This window comes from Malus sylvestris, chromosome 6 (assembly GCF_916048215.2).
Source record: "Malus sylvestris chromosome 6, drMalSylv7.2, whole genome shotgun sequence".
Taxonomy (NCBI): domain Eukaryota; kingdom Viridiplantae; phylum Streptophyta; class Magnoliopsida; order Rosales; family Rosaceae; genus Malus; species Malus sylvestris.
This window is the reverse complement of record NC_062265.1, coordinates 18,012,775-18,030,725: the sequence shown is the minus strand read 5'-3', so window position 1 is coordinate 18,030,725 and position 17,951 is coordinate 18,012,775. Positions and strand designations below refer to the sequence as shown.

The following is a 17,951-nucleotide window of genomic DNA, read 5'->3' as shown; positions in this document are numbered from 1 at the left end:
TCTTTCTTCCATATTCTTGATGGTGGTTTGGTTACATCTACAACCGAAATGGAACCCGAAGTCTCAACAAGAATTTAATTAATTTAACCCCATTATTTATAATTTTTTCGTAACCATTGTTTCTCACAAGGTTGAACTTAGTATCCTTAATTTACAAATAAAGCGAAATATTACTGAATCTCAATACTAAAGTTTTTGTCACTGTACTACGGTCTAGTGGTATTCTTCTTTACTTGTAAGTGAAAGGTATTAGGTGTGATTTTTGCCAAGGACGAATTTGAACCACATTAGTGTTAGCCTATTGTGGGGCTAAGCTCACATCCTTCCCTTATTGTAGATAATATCGTTAATTCGAGAGTTTTTTTTTTTAATCCCAAACAAACTGTAGTCCAAACACGGCCTTAGCCCCCAATATATGTGTATACACATAAACACAGAATACAGCCCATAATTTCCACAAAATTCAGAAAACACTCCGGAACAAAATTCAGAAATCCTAAAAACCAGCAAACACTGAGAATCGGAGCTCCAAAAATTACTTGAAGTTCTTCCATGGCGAGGCCTAATCAGGAAGCAATCGAGACCTTCATCAACATCACGGGCGCTTCCGAAACCATCGCCGTGCAAAAGCTCGAGGTAACTCTTCAACTCCCAATTCAATTCTGAGTTTTGAATCCGAATCGCGGAATTAATTCTCGATTTCTAGGGTAATGTTGCATTGGGTTGTGAATTTTAATTGGGAGTTTTGAGTTGGAGAGTATTTGGATTGATGTTTATTTAGAATATTTGAAATTTGGATGTGGACTATAGTTCGTTGAGATAAAGTGTGTATTAATTGGATTGCTATTTGATTGTATTATTCATCAGCGAACTACTCTTTGCTAAAGTTATTGAAAAATTATAGTTAAATGGTGGGCTCTTGATTATGGAAATCTGAAGTAGAAACGGAGTTACTTGCGCTACTCGATTGATCACGAAAAAAAATTGAAGATTTTTGTTAGGGTTGTGAATGGACAGCGGGTAGAGGATAGATGGTTGTTTTAGCATAGTGAGATTACCATTGTACGGTTAAAGGGTTATGCTTTTAGTTTTCTCTTTGATCAGTTAAATGCTAGAAATATGGGTATTAGAGGTAGTGAATGGTTGGTTAGACGTTGGATTATTTGAAGTTAGAGGGTTTGTGACTGTACTGGTACCTGCACAACTTTTTGGGTGTTGAATAGTCGGTTCAACTGTATCTGATTACAGCCATTGATAAGTTGGTACCGTGACTATAGATGCTGAATGTATCTGGTTGTATCTATGCTGCAACTGTTTTTTTCTTGGAGTTGGATGCCTCAATACTTTGTAGTGAGAAAGACAACTTACTTCAGCTCCATCTAATACAAGTTATACAACCTTCATATGAACTATGGTTGTTTCTTACCCAATTACTATTACAAGCAAACTATTTAACTTATATTTGACTAGGTTTATGTTTTAGTCTCTTGGATTTTTGAGGAAGCTCTTTCCTGTTTGACTTATTAGACAACTAAGTTGAAAATGAATAAAAATATAATTTCTTTAGCATGTTGACCTATTTATTATTTCTTATAGATCTTCTGTTGTATTTGCGTGCAATTAGGAGCATGGTGGCGATCTCAATGCAGCTGTGAATGCGTACTTTACTGAAGGAGATAGAAGCACATCGGTGAAGTATGCTTTCATTTGCAGTTGCTCATTATTAAATATTTAGTATGACATATCATCAACTATTGGACGTTGCCCCCAGCTCTAACATTTATGCCTTTTCATGTCCAGCGTGCATGATACACCTGTTTCAGCTCAAGATGATTTTATGGATATCGATGATCCAGTTCCAGTTGGACCTTGGAGAGATCCTCTATCACTTCTATCTGCAACCGTTGATATGAATCCATTTTCTAGTCTTAATCCACACTTTGGTAGAACCATATTTGATAGTAGTACAGATTTTACAAACCGTACTCCATTTGTTACTCGTCCAAGAGAGGTGAGGGAGATCCCCATTGAAGTCAAAGATGGTGATCAACCATCTGGCCATTCTGGCCGTGATCCTATCATTGATGATGTCACTGGAACAGAGCAGGGATATGGCCCAGGTATTCCTGGGACTGTTATAATTGATGAGGAAGATGATGATGATATTCCAGCTGCCCCAACTGTTCAGGCTGGGCAAAGGAGTGAACCGCAAGATATGTCTTCAGGTGATGGATCTCATCACCCAAATTTTGGACTTAGTGCTCCCCGATTTGATGATGCGCAGGATTATAGCAATGATATTGAAGAAGAAATGATTGAAGCTGCAATTGAGGCTTCAAAACGCGAAGTTGAAGAAAACCAACCAAATCAACAGTTTGGTGCTTCAAGTGTATGTGCAATAGCCTACAGCTGTTGGGTTGGACCTTGTGTTCATGGTTTATATAATAAGTGATTGTCTTTGTATTGCTTCTCTTCTTGATGCCGCAGTTTGATGATAATCGGCCTCAGCAAAGGCCGCCTCAGCTAGAGGATCCTGAACTTGCACATGCAGTTTCATTGTCACTGAAGGTTTGTTTTCCATTTTTGTTTGATTTTCCTTATTGGTATCCATATTATGTCGTTTAACATGAACCGAGTGCAGACAGCAGAACAAGAGAAAACATTGCGTGGCCAGGGGGAAAATGTTGGCCCATCAGAAACTGTACCTTCTAAGGAAGCTGAGGTGGAGCTGGGAAAGTTAGCAGCATCAAATGGAAGGTATATTTCTTGTGTTGCTATTTGCTATTGAAGTGTTATAACATTATATCTGATGAGGGTGGTTTAAGTGTATTAGGTTGGAGGCAGGAAGCTCATCCATCCAAGAAGAAACTGAAGATGTGGAGGAGCAGCCTCTTGTCAGACATAGGTCCATGCGCATGTCTTCTGGCTATGTGGAGACTGCAAAAGAAGTTGGAGCTGATGAGGATAATGCACCTTCAAGTCCTGGAGAGCAGGATATGGGTAGTCATCCTAGGCACTGTGACAGCGTCTTCCCTTCTGAGGTATCTTCTTCTTTATGATATTATAACTTCTGGTGAGTGTTTGAAATTGTTGTTAATTGATCATGTTGATAAATGTTTACACCAAGTAAAACTGGACCTTGTTTTTATAATTGAAGTGGGGAGGCATTTCTTCAGAGGAGCATGACGAAGCAGTGATGCTTGAGGCTGCAATGTTTGGTGGAATTCCTGAAGGGACTGGATATCGCCTTCCCTATGCTATGCGGCCTGACGGTTCATATGTCTGGCCATCACCTCGTCCTCCTTCACCCTCTCTTACAGCACAACGGTTGATATGTGAACAACAGGTTTAAATACTGGAAATAATGGTTGGCCACCAAAAGTGGTGTGACTGGTTGTACTAACTTGATACGTGCAGGACGATGAATATCTTGCATCACTTCAAGCTGACAGAGAAAAAGAATTGAAGGCTATTGTGGAAGCTGAAGCTCGTCGTGAAGAAGACAGACTAAAAGAGGAAGAATTGAGGAGGAAAATCAAGGAGGAGCAGGTACTATATCTACATATGCACACATGCTTTTATTAGTTTTAGATTATTTGATGTTGGTTATGTCACTCTCTGTCTTTTTCTCTACATATATCACTCTTGCAAGGATCGTTCATTGGCTTTTTTCCTTTTAAATTATTCTAATTAGCAGTATGTTGTATGATTAATCAACTCAGCTCTAAACAGGACCTTTTTCTCTATTCATTTAAGTCTCGAACCCGAGAGCGGTAGGTCTCGGGTTTGAGACTTGGGAGCAGCCTCTTCATAAATGGGGGTAAGGCTAGCCGACATTCACCTCTCCCAGACCCTGTGTAAAGCGGGAGCCTTGTGCACTGGGTACGACCTTTAGTGAGTTTTCTAAAAAGTGGCTCTACTCCATATGCGCATCCCATCTTGAACATTTTTTCGTATCCTATTTTTCTTTTATTTTCAATTTTTCTCAAAATTTGAAAAGTTCACCACCCTTACTTTTTGTTATTTTCATTCTTCATTTTTAAATTGAAAAAGATAAGAAGTGGGAATTTTAAAATGAATGAGTTTTTTTTTTTAAATTTAGGATGGGAATGAATGGAGCCACTTCTCTATAAATAGTTGTAGGTGTCGTTTTGCCAATAAAATTACAAACTTTTTGACATTTGAGATGGAAAATGACTAGTAGTTTCTACTCCAATGAATTATATAGTATCCTGTATTTTTAAGCCAGGCGGAGTTAGGAACTAAAGTTTATTATGGAGACTGAATCAAGAACTTAATGGACAATAATTAGTTTACTTTTATGTAAAAGAAGATTACGAATTTAAGCATTTTGGAAATTCTGGTTTTCATCCATGGATTTAGTGTCGGAGATTTTTTTGGTATGAGTGACACTTTCTGCTCAGATGGTATTACAATTCCCAAATGTGGTGGGCAATTAGTACTTTAATGTGAAAAATTTGCATTCACTGCGTATGTTCGTGTGTACTGACAGTGACGCTGAGACATAATTGGACAACTCATTTTTTCAGTGAGTTCTACTTTCAGAGTTGCTAATATCTTCATTCTCTATGAGCCTTCCTTGCAGGAATTGGAGAGACAATTAGCAGCAAAAGAAGCTACTCTCCCTCAAGAACCAGCATCAGATGATGAGAATGCTGTAACCCTTCTGGTGCGAATGCCAGATGGCAGCCGCCACGGCCGTCGATTTCTCAGGACAGACAAGCTGCAGGTAATTGTTGAGAATGTACATGTCTTTAACTGAATTAACTCTTTGCCCATCCTCCTTGCTAAACAAGTGTGTGACTGTTTGCAGTCTCTTTTTGACTTTATTGACATTGGCAGAAGGGTCAAACCTGGCTCTTATAGAGTGGTGAGTAAAGTTGGAAATTTATTCAATACCCATTTAACTTTCAGTGATTCCATGTTGTCAATCTTTGGAAATTGTTATACCGATTTAATTGTTTTCAGGGAGAAAATAGAACAAAACTGCGTACGAATGCAATGAATCCTAAACATCTCGAGATGTTAATTGTAAACAGGTGAGGCCATTCCCCAGGCGTGCTTTTAGCGAAGGAGAAAGTGCATTGACGCTGAGTGAACTTGGACTTACCAGCAAACAAGAAGCTTTGTTTTTGGAGTCGATATAGCAGCTGGCTCTAAAATGTAGAAAGGTAGAACCCAGTTTTATTTTATCTGCATGTATTGTTGAATGAAATCCTGGTTTTCAATTGGTTTTTGGGGGGTGTTTGGATGAAATGCTTCATACATGGATTTGAGGACATGGGCAGAATCAAATTTAAATGCAGAATAATTAAGGTCATTTTATGTTTCCATCAGTACCACTATAGTTAACTAGTTTCGGGGAATGTTTTCTATATCTGTGGTACTACATTAGATTGAACTTCAATCCTATGCGTTCAGAATTTTCAACGATGTGTTCTGATGTCGTTTTCTTATTACTACCGCTATTTTGCATGATTTTTCCTTGTGTGTGTTCATCTTGTGGCTTTTAGATGTGAAACGGCTACCGCTTATAGACACGATTTCCGACCACCCATCACTCAACATTGGCATTAGGTCGCGGATCAAACACTAGTTGGCTCCGTGAACGTAGCATGTACATTTTTGGCACTTGCAAATCAAAGATGTCAATAACTAATCAAAATATACAAAAAATTTATGTTGCGTCTGAGTATCCCAAGTTTTTTAACCATTGAGTCTTTGTCTTTTGTGTGTTAGGATCAAAGATCAAACGGTTAAAATGTTGGGAGTATCGGATACTTCGGAGAATCATAAAAATTATTTTAAAATTTTTGTTTGAAAATTTTGAAAAGAAGAGTTTTTATGCACATGTAAAATCATAATTTGACGAGGAGAAGGAATGCTTATATGCAAGATCCGGTTGGAACCTTTGGGTGTAGAGGCCGACCTATTGAGCTTTATACGGTTAAGGCTTTGTGAGGAGAGCAACTTTTACAGTATGAGACGCCATAGGGGTGTTATACTTGTGTCATCGAAGTTTCTCCCCTTAGCTCTTTTTTTTCCTCTTAAAAGAGGACTAGCTGGGGGTTTCACTACAGTAGTCCACCTTTCAAAGGGTTGAGAAGATTCATAGATGTATTTCAACCTCCTCCTGGCTACTATTGTATGATTCACTAGCGCCAAGAATCGAACCCAGGACAAACCGTGTGAAACACGGGCGTGGAATTCGAAGAACTGCTCTTTTTATTTGGTTTTGTTTTTATTTTTAACTCTGCATCCGAATACTCTAAAAAGCAGAAAGTAGAAAGTGAAAGGGGTAAACGGTAAAGAAATGGTGCTAAGAGACAGTACTTTTGGGTGTGGAGGAATATTATCATTTGTTTCCATTTCATCATCCCTCCTTCGCGGCAACTTCGTTTTGGTGATTCGTTTTTGGTGTTATCAACGATATACATTTTACAGCATCTCTACTACTTTTACAGTCTTTTTGCAGTTTCACCTTTTTCGTCTGAAATCAAGAGAGTTAGCAGAAATCATGACGTATTCGGTTGATTTCATCCAATTTGTAGCATTTGGGGATATTAGGTTTTCAATATCAATCATGTGGCATGGTAAAAGCCAAACCAAACTGCCCCTCATAGGCTTGTACCTTATCTCTCTCCCCCATCCCACCATATTAGGTTTTGGAACATTACTCCTTTTATGTAAGAGCATCTTCATAAGTTGGTAGAAGACAACGGCGGAGCAATAAAATTGTCCTTTTTTTTCACTTTAAACAATAATTGCATTTGTTTAAGTCCACCAGTTTGGAAGGAGGAAGGGTAAGGGCAATGACGATTATTATTCACAAATATATATATTTTAATTTTTAATGGTTTATTTGTCTTATCCTCCACATGTCATTATCGTCGAAGATTTTTGCTAAGATTCTCGACCATTCATATAGTGTCACGTGTCATTTTCCATTTGTAATACCCGATCCGATTTTTAGTAAGATTATCGACTATTCATATAGTGTCATGTGTCATTATCTAATCTTATGATCTCCTTATTTTTCTCCGTAAAAACCCTTCAAACCTTCAGATCTCTTCACACCAAGCCTCCTCCATCCTCCATACTCATCTTAATTCACAGATTTTTATAAAACAAGGTTGTAACGATGAATAATAAATTACCTTCAAATTCAGCATTCTTATGCTAGATATAGAATTGCTGGACAATCTTAATTATTTTGGTTATGCATAACTTAATAATGCACTCACCCAATACGTTGTTTGCAATTGAGACAACACATGAAGTTAACTACATAATTAAGTATAAACTAGACATTCAAAAGAGAAAGCTAAAATCAATTGTATGTGGGCACATGACTGAGAGGTTTTTATTCATCGATGATACATCAAGTGACGTAGGATCAAGTGTGCCTCACGTTGGAAGTGAATTTGATGTAGAAAGAGAAGTTGGTGTTTGATGCATGTGAACCCATTGTGGGTTTAAGTCACGCACATTTATGAGTAGAAATCAATAGCACATGAATGAGCAACTGTCGATAACACTTCTCATGTTGGAAGAAATCTTGAGTTCGAATTCCTGACTGTCGATATTCCGTCATGTGTTAATCAAAAACGAAAAAAAAGTACAGTGGAAGAAGGTACACATGGCAGAAGCTTTGATCACCATGTGTCAAAAATCTGCCTGGTCAGAGGGCCCATGAAAGAAGTTAAGGAAGTTGAAGCATACGTAATTAAGTTAAGTGGAAATTAAGCAAAATCCAAAAAGCCCCAATGATGACTCTACCCAAACGGTCGAGTGGAGTGCAGGCAAGCACAGGCACGTGCGCCCCACGTGTATATTAGCAGACTCCACTCACCCCTACCAAAAAGAAAAAAAAAATGATGCAGATTGTCTGCCCTCCTATTATCATGCTTTTTCTATCATCTTCTACATTGTGCAGTCACGGTTAAATTACGTCAATATTTTATATTAATTTTTATAAAGATAATAATACATGTTGACGTAGCTTAACTGTGACTATACAAATAAGAAGAGATGACATGATCATACAAATAAGAGGAGATGAGAAGCACATGTAAAAGCAGGCAGACAATCTGCCTCCAAAAAACAAAAGGACTAAACCCTATTTCCGTACACCAAACCCCCTCCCCCCAACGGTTATATTTCACCGACAACCCCCAACGGTCATATACCCCATCACTCTCTGCAGTCTGATCTCAATCCACGGCCCACAAATCCCAACTCCCCCTCAAGTCTTTTCCCAACACCCTTTTCACTCCTCCCTGCCCTCCATTTTTTCACACAATTTACTAAATTGAATACAAAATTCCATGATCAAGACAGTCATGGAGATTGTCTAGAGAGAGAGAGAGAGAGAGAGAGAGAGAGAGAGAGAGAGAGAGAGAGAGAAAGAGTTGCTTGTATCTTCATCTTTTTCATGCATGCAAGTTTAAAGGATTTTTGGGTTCTGCTTCTGCTTCAGCCATGGTGGTGATCTCCATGGAGGATTCAAATGCTGGTCGGGGCCTGAAAGTTTCTCAGAGTTTGATCATCCGCCACTCTGTTTTTTTCTCCATGGTGATGCAAAATCACACCTTTTCTTCTTCCCAATGAGTTTCCTCTGAACGTTTCGGAATCCGATGATCTTGTTCTTCTTGTAGGAATTTATTAAAATTCTTTGATTCTTTTATTTGGGTTTGGGAATTTTTTTTAGCATAATCTGTTCTTTGTTGCATAAACAAAATAGATATAGGAAAAACAACACTTGTACACAAACACCATTTGATTGATTTACTCACTCATCGGATTCCTATTTGTTGATTTTTTCACACACACACTCACTCACTCACTCACTCACATAGTCTATCTCTCTAGATTTTCTCTTTTAATCTCACACATTCATTCCAACGTTCATACATTTTTCGAAAACCCGAAAAGAAGAAGAGAGAGCTTAGGGAGATCAAGAAAGAAATTGAAACAAAAAACATTGGGTGGGTGGATCTTTAGCTGCACAGAAGTTAACCAAAGATTTACAAAAACGATATTGAAAAAAAAAAATTAGGAAGATCATAGAATATGTTGGCTGGTTGCTCTAGTTCCACATTGTTGTCACCAAGGCATAGATTGAGGAGTGAAGCAGCAGCCCAGTTACAAGCTTGCAGTTTCCAGCTACCATCGATGAGCACGCAGAGATTGGACTTACCATGCAGTTTTCCCCGCAAGGACACTTCAAGGTCGCAACCCATTAGGCCTGTGGGGCTTTCAGTTGAGAAATCGATCGATTCGAAGGTGGGGAGTTGTTCCCTGAAGCAGAGCATTCGGCTGCCTCCTCTGGCTACAACCGGTCCTGTGTCGGCAACGGCGGAGTTTGTGGAGGCGGGGAAGGAGAATCGTGATCAGTTTTCGGGGGAGAAGAAGAGAGGGAAGAGGTTCGCAGAGCCGGTGGATGATGATGAGTCTTGCAGAAACAGGGCAAAGAGGAAAAGGGGTTGTGGGGATAATGGCGGTGGCGATGAAGGCGGCGGTGGTTTGAGTTTAGGCCAATTGGGTGGTGGGAATTTTTGGTTTCAGCCTGGTTTCCAACTCCCTCCGCCGACGACTCAGCTTCCGTTTTCTCTGACATGTTCAGGGGATGACGAGAGGGTTTGTTATGTTCCGGGGGAGGCGATTTCGCAGCCTCTACCATTGTCAAACAGTCCTTGGTTGGACTCAATTGTGACTGAGATAACTGACTTAGGTAAGAAGGATGGAGGTGGGGAGGCTAGCCGTGGACTGGTGTGGGAAGAGTCAGCCGCGTCGAGTACTTCATCAGAGAGCCAGAGCTTGGCATTGAGTGTAAATGAGAGTGCCTCGGAACACGAAGCGGGCAACGGGACTAGGAATCCTTATGTCCCACATGGAGGAGCATGGGTTGTGGCAGAAGAGGATGATGATGATGATGATGAGAGTGAAGCAGAGCATATAGGGTTTGAGCTTGTTAGCTTGCTTACAGCTTGTGTGGAGGCAATTGGGTTGAAGAACATTGCAGCGATCAACCATTTTATAACTAAGTTGGGGGAGCTTGCTTCGCCGAAAGGAAGTGCTATAAGACGGCTTTCTGCTTATTACACTGAGGCATTATCTCTGAGAGTCACTAGGCTTTGGCCTCATGTGTTTCAGATCAACGCTCCTCGAGAGTTTGATCGAAGGGACGAGGACTATGGGATTGCGGTAAGGCTTCTAAACCAGTTTAGCCCAATTCCAAAGTTTGTTCATTTCACTTCAAATGAGATACTGCTGAGAGCTTTTGAAGGGAAGGACAGGGTTCACATCATAGATTTCGACATCAAGCAAGGGCTGCAGTGGCCTAGTTTGTTCCAGAGTTTGGCGTTGAGGACCAATCCTCCGAGCCATGTTAGGATCACAGGGATAGGGGAGTCGAAGCAAGAGCTCAATGAGACGAGAGATAGGCTTGCTGGATTTGCTGGGGCACTGAATCTGCCTTTCGAGTTTCACCCGGTTGTGGATAGGTTGGAGGATGTGAGGGTTTGGATGCTTCATGTCAAGGAGCATGAGAGTGTGGCTGTGAATTGTGTTTTCCAACTGCACAAAACACTTTATGACATGACAGGAGGAGCGCTGAGGGATTTCTTAGGACTCATTCGAAGTACAAACCCAACAATAGTTCTTATGGCAGAGCAAGAGGCTGAGCACAATGAGGCTAGGCTGGAGACAAGAGTTTCCAACTCATTGAAGTACTATTCTGCTATATTTGACTCGATTGGTTCTAGCCTTCCCTTGGGGAGCCAGGCCAGGATCAAAGTAGAGGAGATGTTTGCGCGAGAGATTAGGAACATCGTTGCTTGTGAAGGAAGTGATAGGTTGGAGAGGCACGAGAGCTTTGAGAAGTGGAGAAAGTGGATGGAGCAAGGAGGGTTTCGATGCGCAGGGATAACGGAGAGGGAAATGCTTCAGAGCCAGTTTCTGTTAAAGATGTATGCCAATGAGAGTTACGCCGTGAAGAAGCAAGAGCAAGACGGAGCAGCAGGGGCACTTACTCTAAGTTGGATGGATCGACCTCTTTACACAGTCTCAGCATGGACAACAGTTGATGTAGCAGGCAGCTCGTCATCATTTTCGAAACCAAGTTAAATATAGCCGCATATTTTAGTTTCTTCTTAGTACACAATAGTCACTTTTGATTCCATTGTTGCATAGAGAAAAAGGGATACATAATTCTTTGTAGGTAGGGGAAATCTGTCATTAGCATTCAATTCATTCGTTCTTTTGTTGCAGATAAATTCTCGGTCGGATAGTGTCAGAATAATTTGTTTTGCAAGAATTACAGTAGTAGTCGTAGGTTGATATTCGATTTCAATTCTTCGCAGTTCATGTTGTTGTTAGTATTTAGAGTCAATTCAATTTCTGTTTATTCTTTGATTTTTTATGTAATGTTGAAATTCTTTATTAAATCAGTCAAGTAAAGTGAAGTCATATTATCTGTTTGGTTGATCATTTGTTCTACTTTGTATTAATGGATCATTGAAAATTCCATTGTTACATATGATATGGCTTTTTTGCTCTCTCTCTCTCTCTCTCTCTCTCTCTCTCTCTCTCTCTGTGTGCACTATTAGTCTGCAAATTCTATTAAGCAGCAAGTAAGCAGCACATACTTAAGAAGTGACAGTGTCACGCATACAAAGAGTGATGAGTACAAAACAAAAAGCTAGAAAGCACCTTGTGGAGCAAAAAATAATCACAATGTGACACATGGATCTTTGGATGAAAAGGACAAGAATACCCTTGAGGCACATTAGGATTCCTACGCGCAAGCAGCGGACAATCATCCCTTAACCAAGTCAAAAGTACCCTAAATAGGTAACAATTCAAAACGTATTTCATCAATCCTCATCAAATCCTTTCCACAAGGTAACTCCAAAATCTTTCCCTTTTTATTATACTAATTAACTAACCAATTAGGCAATTATTCTATTAATTGGCTAATTAATTAGTTAATTATTCAATTATGCCCAATTAAACACAAATCAAGAACCTAGTCCACAAAGAGAGCCAATTGGCCGGTCCTCTCTCACCCAAGGAGGCTGGCCACACCCCTATAAAAGCCCTCTAATTCTCTCCAAAACCCAATTCCAATTTTCTTGCTAAATTCTCAAAATTCTAACTTTGGCATCGGAGGTTCTTTGGCCAAACTCCCCCCCCCGGCGAATTCATCGTGGGCGCGTGAGGTTCTTGGCCTTAACCTAAGGTGTTATTTGTTTTGTAGGTGCAATTTTGTCCAAAATCAAGGAGGAAGAAATTTGCATTCACAAATTTGTGTTTTCATTGAGAGTTGAGTCCCACACTCGTAGAAGACTCTTGCATCCAAGGTTTTCTATTTTCTTGTTCATTTGTAGATTTTTCGTAAGTTCTTATTTTTAGAATTTTTTATTTGCAAAAATTCTTTGATAAAACGTAAAAGAGAATTACAATGGCTAGAAATTTAGAAAATTCAACAAGTGAAAATTCCGATATTCAAGAGATGGGACCGCGGTGATCCACGAGGCTAAATGTGACAAAAAGCGGAGTGGCACCACCACTACGAGGCTCCACCATGGCAACCACCACGGCTCAAGCCGTGCCATCAAAACTTGCATGGGCCCAAGCCCAAGTCGTGCCATCCAAGGCCCACAGCACCACAGCCACGACCCAAGCCATGTCACTCCAAGCCCAACACGAGCCCAACGCGTTGCTAAGCTAAGCCCAAACCTCGTACTTGCGTGCGCCACACGCCGAACTGCCTACTCTCGTAGCCCAGCCTGTTCCTGCAACCCAGCCTGCTCATGTGACTTCCCAAGCAGCCCAAGTCGGCCTAAGACTATCTCAACCATCCAGACTTACCATCGAGCTAGGGGCATTCTCCTGGGGGCATTTTCACCACATTTTTCCGTGGATTTGACATTTCCCAACTCAAATCTCGTGCCCGGAGTCTACCATCCTTCTATCGCTCAAGGAGGCACATTCCTTCCAAGCTATTCCAACTCGAATGGCGAACAACACTTGTCCTAACAAGTCATAAAGTTGACGAGCACCATTGCACAACAGATGACCTTGGTGAATCAGCTCTTGCAATGCACCCCAAATGAGGTGTCCCAAAGTAGGACAAGGGCAGACGAGGAAGCTTTCCAGCAGCGTCCTGGCAAGCAACCATTCAACCAACCACGAACCGAGCATTCGGCCAGCATACACTCCTGATTGGGCCCCTGAGATAACATATACTCCCGTCTTAGCACGCGAAGGAGCGTGCAATCTCGACTAGGCCCATGGACGATATACACTCACGGTTGAGGCCACGCTCCTATAATCAACATGAGCAACCTTTTAGGCAAAATGTTTATTCGCGACTAGGCCCCGTAAAGAGCATTCTCCACATCATATCAGAGTATGCAGCACGACGAACAGAGAGAAGCAGTCACTCAATCCAGCTCAAGTTCAATAACAGACTACAAAGAAATCCCTTGCCTACTAGGAATCTACCTCATGCACTGCAGCTGCAGCATAGACGAGCCGAGCATGGAGAAGAGCATCTTAGACCAATAGGTTAAGCTCGGGGGCAGCCGAGGGCTTCGCTACCCCCAAGAAAGGAAAATTCAAAAAGAGGTAGAAAAGCTCCTCAACGAACAGTTTCATGATTTCCAACGCAACGAAGTGGCCGATGAAGCACTATGGTAGGATATGACCAACATGAGCAGGTCACCCTTCACGGACGAGATCGAGTAGGTAGAGCCTTCACGCAAGTTTAGCATGCCACACTTTACATCTTTCAAAGGAGATGGAGATTCGGAGAGGCACTTGAAGCACTACCGAAGTACGATGGTATTTTATATGAACAACGATGCCCTTATGTGCAAAATATTTGCCACCACTTTACAAGGCGAGGCGCAAGATTGGTTTCATACCTTTCCGCCACGATCCATCTAAAGTTTTGATGATTTTTCCTTGGTTTTTACCAAAGAATACTCATCATATCGCTTGATCAAGAAAAAGTTCTATCACTTGTTCAACATGAAGAAAAACCCAAAGGAGTCGCTCCACGATTACGTGAAGAGGTTCACAGCAGAGAAGGCAAAGATCGTCGGATGTGACGACTCAATAGCAAGTGTAGTATTTCAAAAATGACTCCCAGCAGACCACCCACTGTTCGGAGAAATGATCATGAAAGAAGATCTGATTTTAGCAGACTATTTTGCTTTGGCAAATAAGCATGCACTTTAGGACGAGGCTCGACGAGCAGACAAGGCACCCGAGTAGCCTTAAAAAGAGTCAGCAGTGGCTCAGAGGAATGAGGATGGGAAGCAGTCCAACAAAAGCAGGTAGGAGGCTAAACGTAAAGATCGACCTAGGACCAAAGAAGGCTTGAGATCACGAACTACTCTAAGTTCTCAATTTCGATCCACCAAATCCTTCGCGACATCAAGAATGAGCCATGGTTCAAGCTGCCGAAACAATCGAAGGGAGATACTTCTAAGTTGGATCACACCAAATACTGCGCATTCCACCACAATCGATGATTGCTACACTTGGAAAAACTACCTAGAAAAGCTCGTGAAAGAAGGCAAGGTCGACAGATACTTGGACAAGCCAGTTGCGTAGCCTAGAAGGAATGCAGACGATGACAATAAGCCACTAACCAAGACGATTCAAATCAATGGCATCTGAGCCGAATCCGAGCACTTGAGGGCCACCATCAACTCTAAAAAGAGGAAGATCCAGCAGGCTCTACTAGTTTCACAGGTCTATGTGGTTGACACCCAACTTGGACCCATTATTGGCTTTATTGAGCAGGATGCAGATTTCTCACAAGACGACGCACTAGTAATATCTGTCCAACTAACCCATGTTATAGTTGACAAAATGATGGTTGACAATAGAAGTGCAGTCAACCTACTTCAATTCTCAATCATTCAGATAATGGGCTTGGAAAGCATAATTATACACTGAGCAGATGTACTTACTGGATTCAACGGGCACATCTCAACTGCCATCGGTAACATCATACTCGACGTAAAAACATCGCTAGTTATCTCAAAGTAGACGTTCACGATCGTAAGCGACCTATCTCCCTACAATGGGATTCTTGGGAGACCTTGGTTGATCAAGTTGGATGCCGTCACTTCCGTCAAGTATCAAAAAATCTGATTCCATATCCTGGGAGGAGGAGTCAGAGAGATTAAGTCTGACTAGGCTGTATCTTGATGATGCACTGTGCAAGTGTTAAAGGAGTCAAAGAAGAAGATATTTACCCCCGTAGAGGCTACCAAAGTCTAAAAGGACGAAAGGGTTACCAAATAGCAATTACAGCAAGCGGATAAAAAAGATGATGCCCAAGCAGATGAGATAGGATGGACACCCGAAGAGGACGCCGAGGATATCATTCTTAATCCCCAGCAGCCGGCAAAGACGGCTAGAATCGGCTCACATCTAAGCCCAGCCGAGAAGGAAGAACTCATTGCTTTCCTTAGGGAAAATCGAGACGTCTTTGCATGGTCACCTTCCGACATGCCCGACATTAATCCTAAGGTAGCTTGCCACAAGCTGCACGTTGACCTCGTTGCCAAACCGGTGATCCAAAGGAGAAGACATTTCACACCCGAGTGAGTAGTGATCATCGAGGCAGAAATTGACAAGCTACTGGAGGCCGAATTCATAGAAGATGTAGCACACTCAGCATGGCTTACCAACGTCATGCTAGTCGTGAAGAAAAAGAAAGGCAAATGGAGGGTTTTCGTAGACTACACCGACCTCAAAAAAGCATGCCTAAAAGATCCTTATCCGCTTCCCCGGATTGATTTATTGGTAGATTTAACTTCTGGAAATCAGCTGCTCAGCTTCTTGGACGCATACTTCTACTATAACCAAATAGCTATGTATGAGCCCAACAAGGAGAAAATCGCATTCGTGATCGAGCGAGGCACTTACTGCTACAAGGTCATGCCCTTTGGCCTCAAGAACGCGGGATCCACTTACTAAAGTTAGTAAACATGATGTTCAAGAAGTAAATTGGGGTAACCATAGAGGTTTATGTCGACAACATCATGGTAAAGGGCAAGCAGCGGTCAGGCCACTTCTGCAACCTAGCGAAAACTTTCAACATCTTCAGAAAATATAAGATGAAGCTTAACCCAACCAAATGTACGTTTGGAGTATCTTCAGGTCGATTCCTAGGGTACTTAGTAACCCAACGAGGAATTGAAGCACATCCCAAACAAATTCGAGTGATCTTAGAGATGAAGTCCCCAACTTCCTTGAAGGTGATCCAAAGCTTGACTAGACGAGCAGCTGTCTTCAACCGCTTTCTCTCGCGGTCCACCGATCGATGCAAGCCCTTTTTCAAGGCCATCAAGAGGGCACAATGAGACAAATGGGATGAAGAGTGCGAAAGAGCCTTCCAAGACCTGAAGAAGTATCTCACATCAGCTCCCTTACTATCCAAGCCGGAAGTAGCGGAGGAGGACTTATACATCTACTTGGCAGTCTCAGAAGTAGCAGTGAGCTCTGCCCTTATTCAAGAAGAGCTGGGGGTTCAACTGCCGGTATTCTACACTTCTAAAGCTCTTCTCGATGTGGGAACTAGATAACCGAAGATCAAAAAATTGATTTTGGTGCTAGTTGTTGCAGCTCGAAAGCTCAGACCATACTTTCAAGCTCATACAGTTATCGTCATGACTCAATATCCTCTACGATCAATCCTACATGGTCCGAATGCTTCTCAATAAGTGATGAAGTGGGCGTTGGAACTTGGCCAATACAATTTAGTTTTTTGACCCCACTTGGTGATAAAAGCCCAAGCCTTGGCGGACATCATAGCAGAATTCACAGTAGGCCTCCTAATGATAAAAGACTTGATGGTGAAGAAGCTTGCAATTTATTCCAATTCCTAGCTAATCACCAGCCAGACTACTGGGAAATACACGGCAAAACATCCAAGGATGATGCAATACATAGAAAAGGTATGCAAGCATCTTAAGGCATTTCAGACTTCCACTTTCACTCAAGTTCCGTGGGCAATGCCCATGCAGATGTGCTAGCCGGCTTAGGCTCCGCTCTTGACTACTAACTCAAACGCTCGATTCTGGTGGAGTATTTAGACAAGTTAAGCATAGAAGCGGCCCCGACAGCCAAGGTGTCACAGGTTAGTATAACTCCTAACTGGCAAAGTTATATTATAGACTACCTAGTCAACGGCACATTCCCCATGGAAAGGTTGGAGTCTAGAAAGCTCCAAATAAAGGTAGCACGCTACTACATGTGGAATGGCATTCTCATCCGAAGATCCTACACCGGACCATATCTCTGCTGCCTAGCGCCTCCCGATGACTTGAAGGTTCTAAGCTCAATCCACAAAGGCATTTGTGGAAACCACTCCTGAGGCCAATCCTTAGCACAAAAGGCTTTTAACGCAGGCTACTACTAGCCTACCATGCACCAAGATGCTAAGGAGTTAGTGCAAAAGTACGAACGCTGCTAATGTTATAAGTTAGTACTAGCACTGCTTGCTAGCGAGCTACACTTGTAGACAAGTCCTTGGCTGTTCATGAAATGGACAATCGACTTGGTAAGACCTATGCCGTCTGCTACTGAGGGCAGAGGCATGATGATCGTGGCAACCGACTATTTCACTAAATGGGTAGAAGTAGAGCCCATGATGACCATGACTCAGGTGGACATAGAGTGCTTCATATGGAGGAATATCATTTGCCGATTTGGCATCCCCCAATCCATCGTCACCGACAACGGCCTGCAATTCATGGGCAAATATTTGGCGAAGTTCTTCCAAAAGTATGGCATTAAGCATCACATGTCCACGCCGAGATATCCTCAAGGCAATGGGTAGGCCGAAGCATCCAACACGACGATCCTCGACTACCTCAAGAAGTCCCTTACCAACAAAAAGGGTA

At 41.8% G+C, this 17,951-nt stretch overlaps 2 protein-coding genes across 4 annotated transcripts; both read left to right on the top strand.

Moving 5' to 3' along the window:
• Positions 1-433: 433 nt before the first annotated feature.
• LOC126625698 (plant UBX domain-containing protein 8-like) lies at positions 434-5,454 on the top strand. Of its 3 annotated transcripts, none has more exons than XM_050294755.1 (11): positions 434-636; positions 1,625-1,695; positions 1,801-2,389; positions 2,488-2,568; positions 2,642-2,757; positions 2,834-3,041; positions 3,158-3,346; positions 3,418-3,549; positions 4,607-4,750; positions 4,835-4,891; positions 5,061-5,454. In XM_050294755.1, exons 1-11 carry the CDS (start codon positions 553-555, stop codon positions 5,166-5,168), a joined length of 1,779 nt encoding a protein of 592 aa, XP_050150712.1. In that variant the 5' UTR covers positions 434-552; the 3' UTR covers positions 5,169-5,454. The 3 variants fall into 3 exon arrangements, with proteins under 3 accessions (XP_050150712.1, XP_050150713.1, XP_050150714.1); XM_050294756.1 differs by having other exon boundaries at positions 4,990-5,454; XM_050294757.1 differs by having other exon boundaries at positions 480-636; positions 1,597-1,695.
• Positions 5,455-8,230: 2,776 nt separating this feature from the next.
• LOC126625697 (scarecrow-like protein 28) lies at positions 8,231-11,495 on the top strand. The gene has a single exon (XM_050294754.1). It carries the CDS (start codon positions 9,094-9,096, stop codon positions 11,146-11,148), a length of 2,055 nt encoding a protein of 684 aa, XP_050150711.1. The 5' UTR covers positions 8,231-9,093; the 3' UTR covers positions 11,149-11,495.
• The last annotated feature ends 6,456 nt before the right edge of the window (positions 11,496-17,951 follow it).

What these genes read in the sequence shown, in the direction of transcription:
- LOC126625697 (XM_050294754.1), top strand. Translation starts at nt 9,094, where the DNA reads ATGTTGGCTGGTTGCTCTAGTTCCACATTGTTGTCACCAAGGCATAGA.
- LOC126625698 (XM_050294755.1), top strand. Translation starts at nt 553, where the DNA reads ATGGCGAGGCCTAATCAGGAAGCAATCGAGACCTTCATCAACATCACG. An exon ending in TCGCCGTGCAAAAGCTCGAG is followed by an intron (nt 637 to 1,624) that starts GTAACTCTTCAA and finishes GCGTGCAATTAG; the next exon opens with GAGCATGGTGGCGATCTCAA. An exon ending in GGAAAATCAAGGAGGAGCAG is followed by an intron (nt 3,550 to 4,606) that starts GTACTATATCTA and finishes CCTTCCTTGCAG; the next exon opens with GAATTGGAGAGACAATTAGC.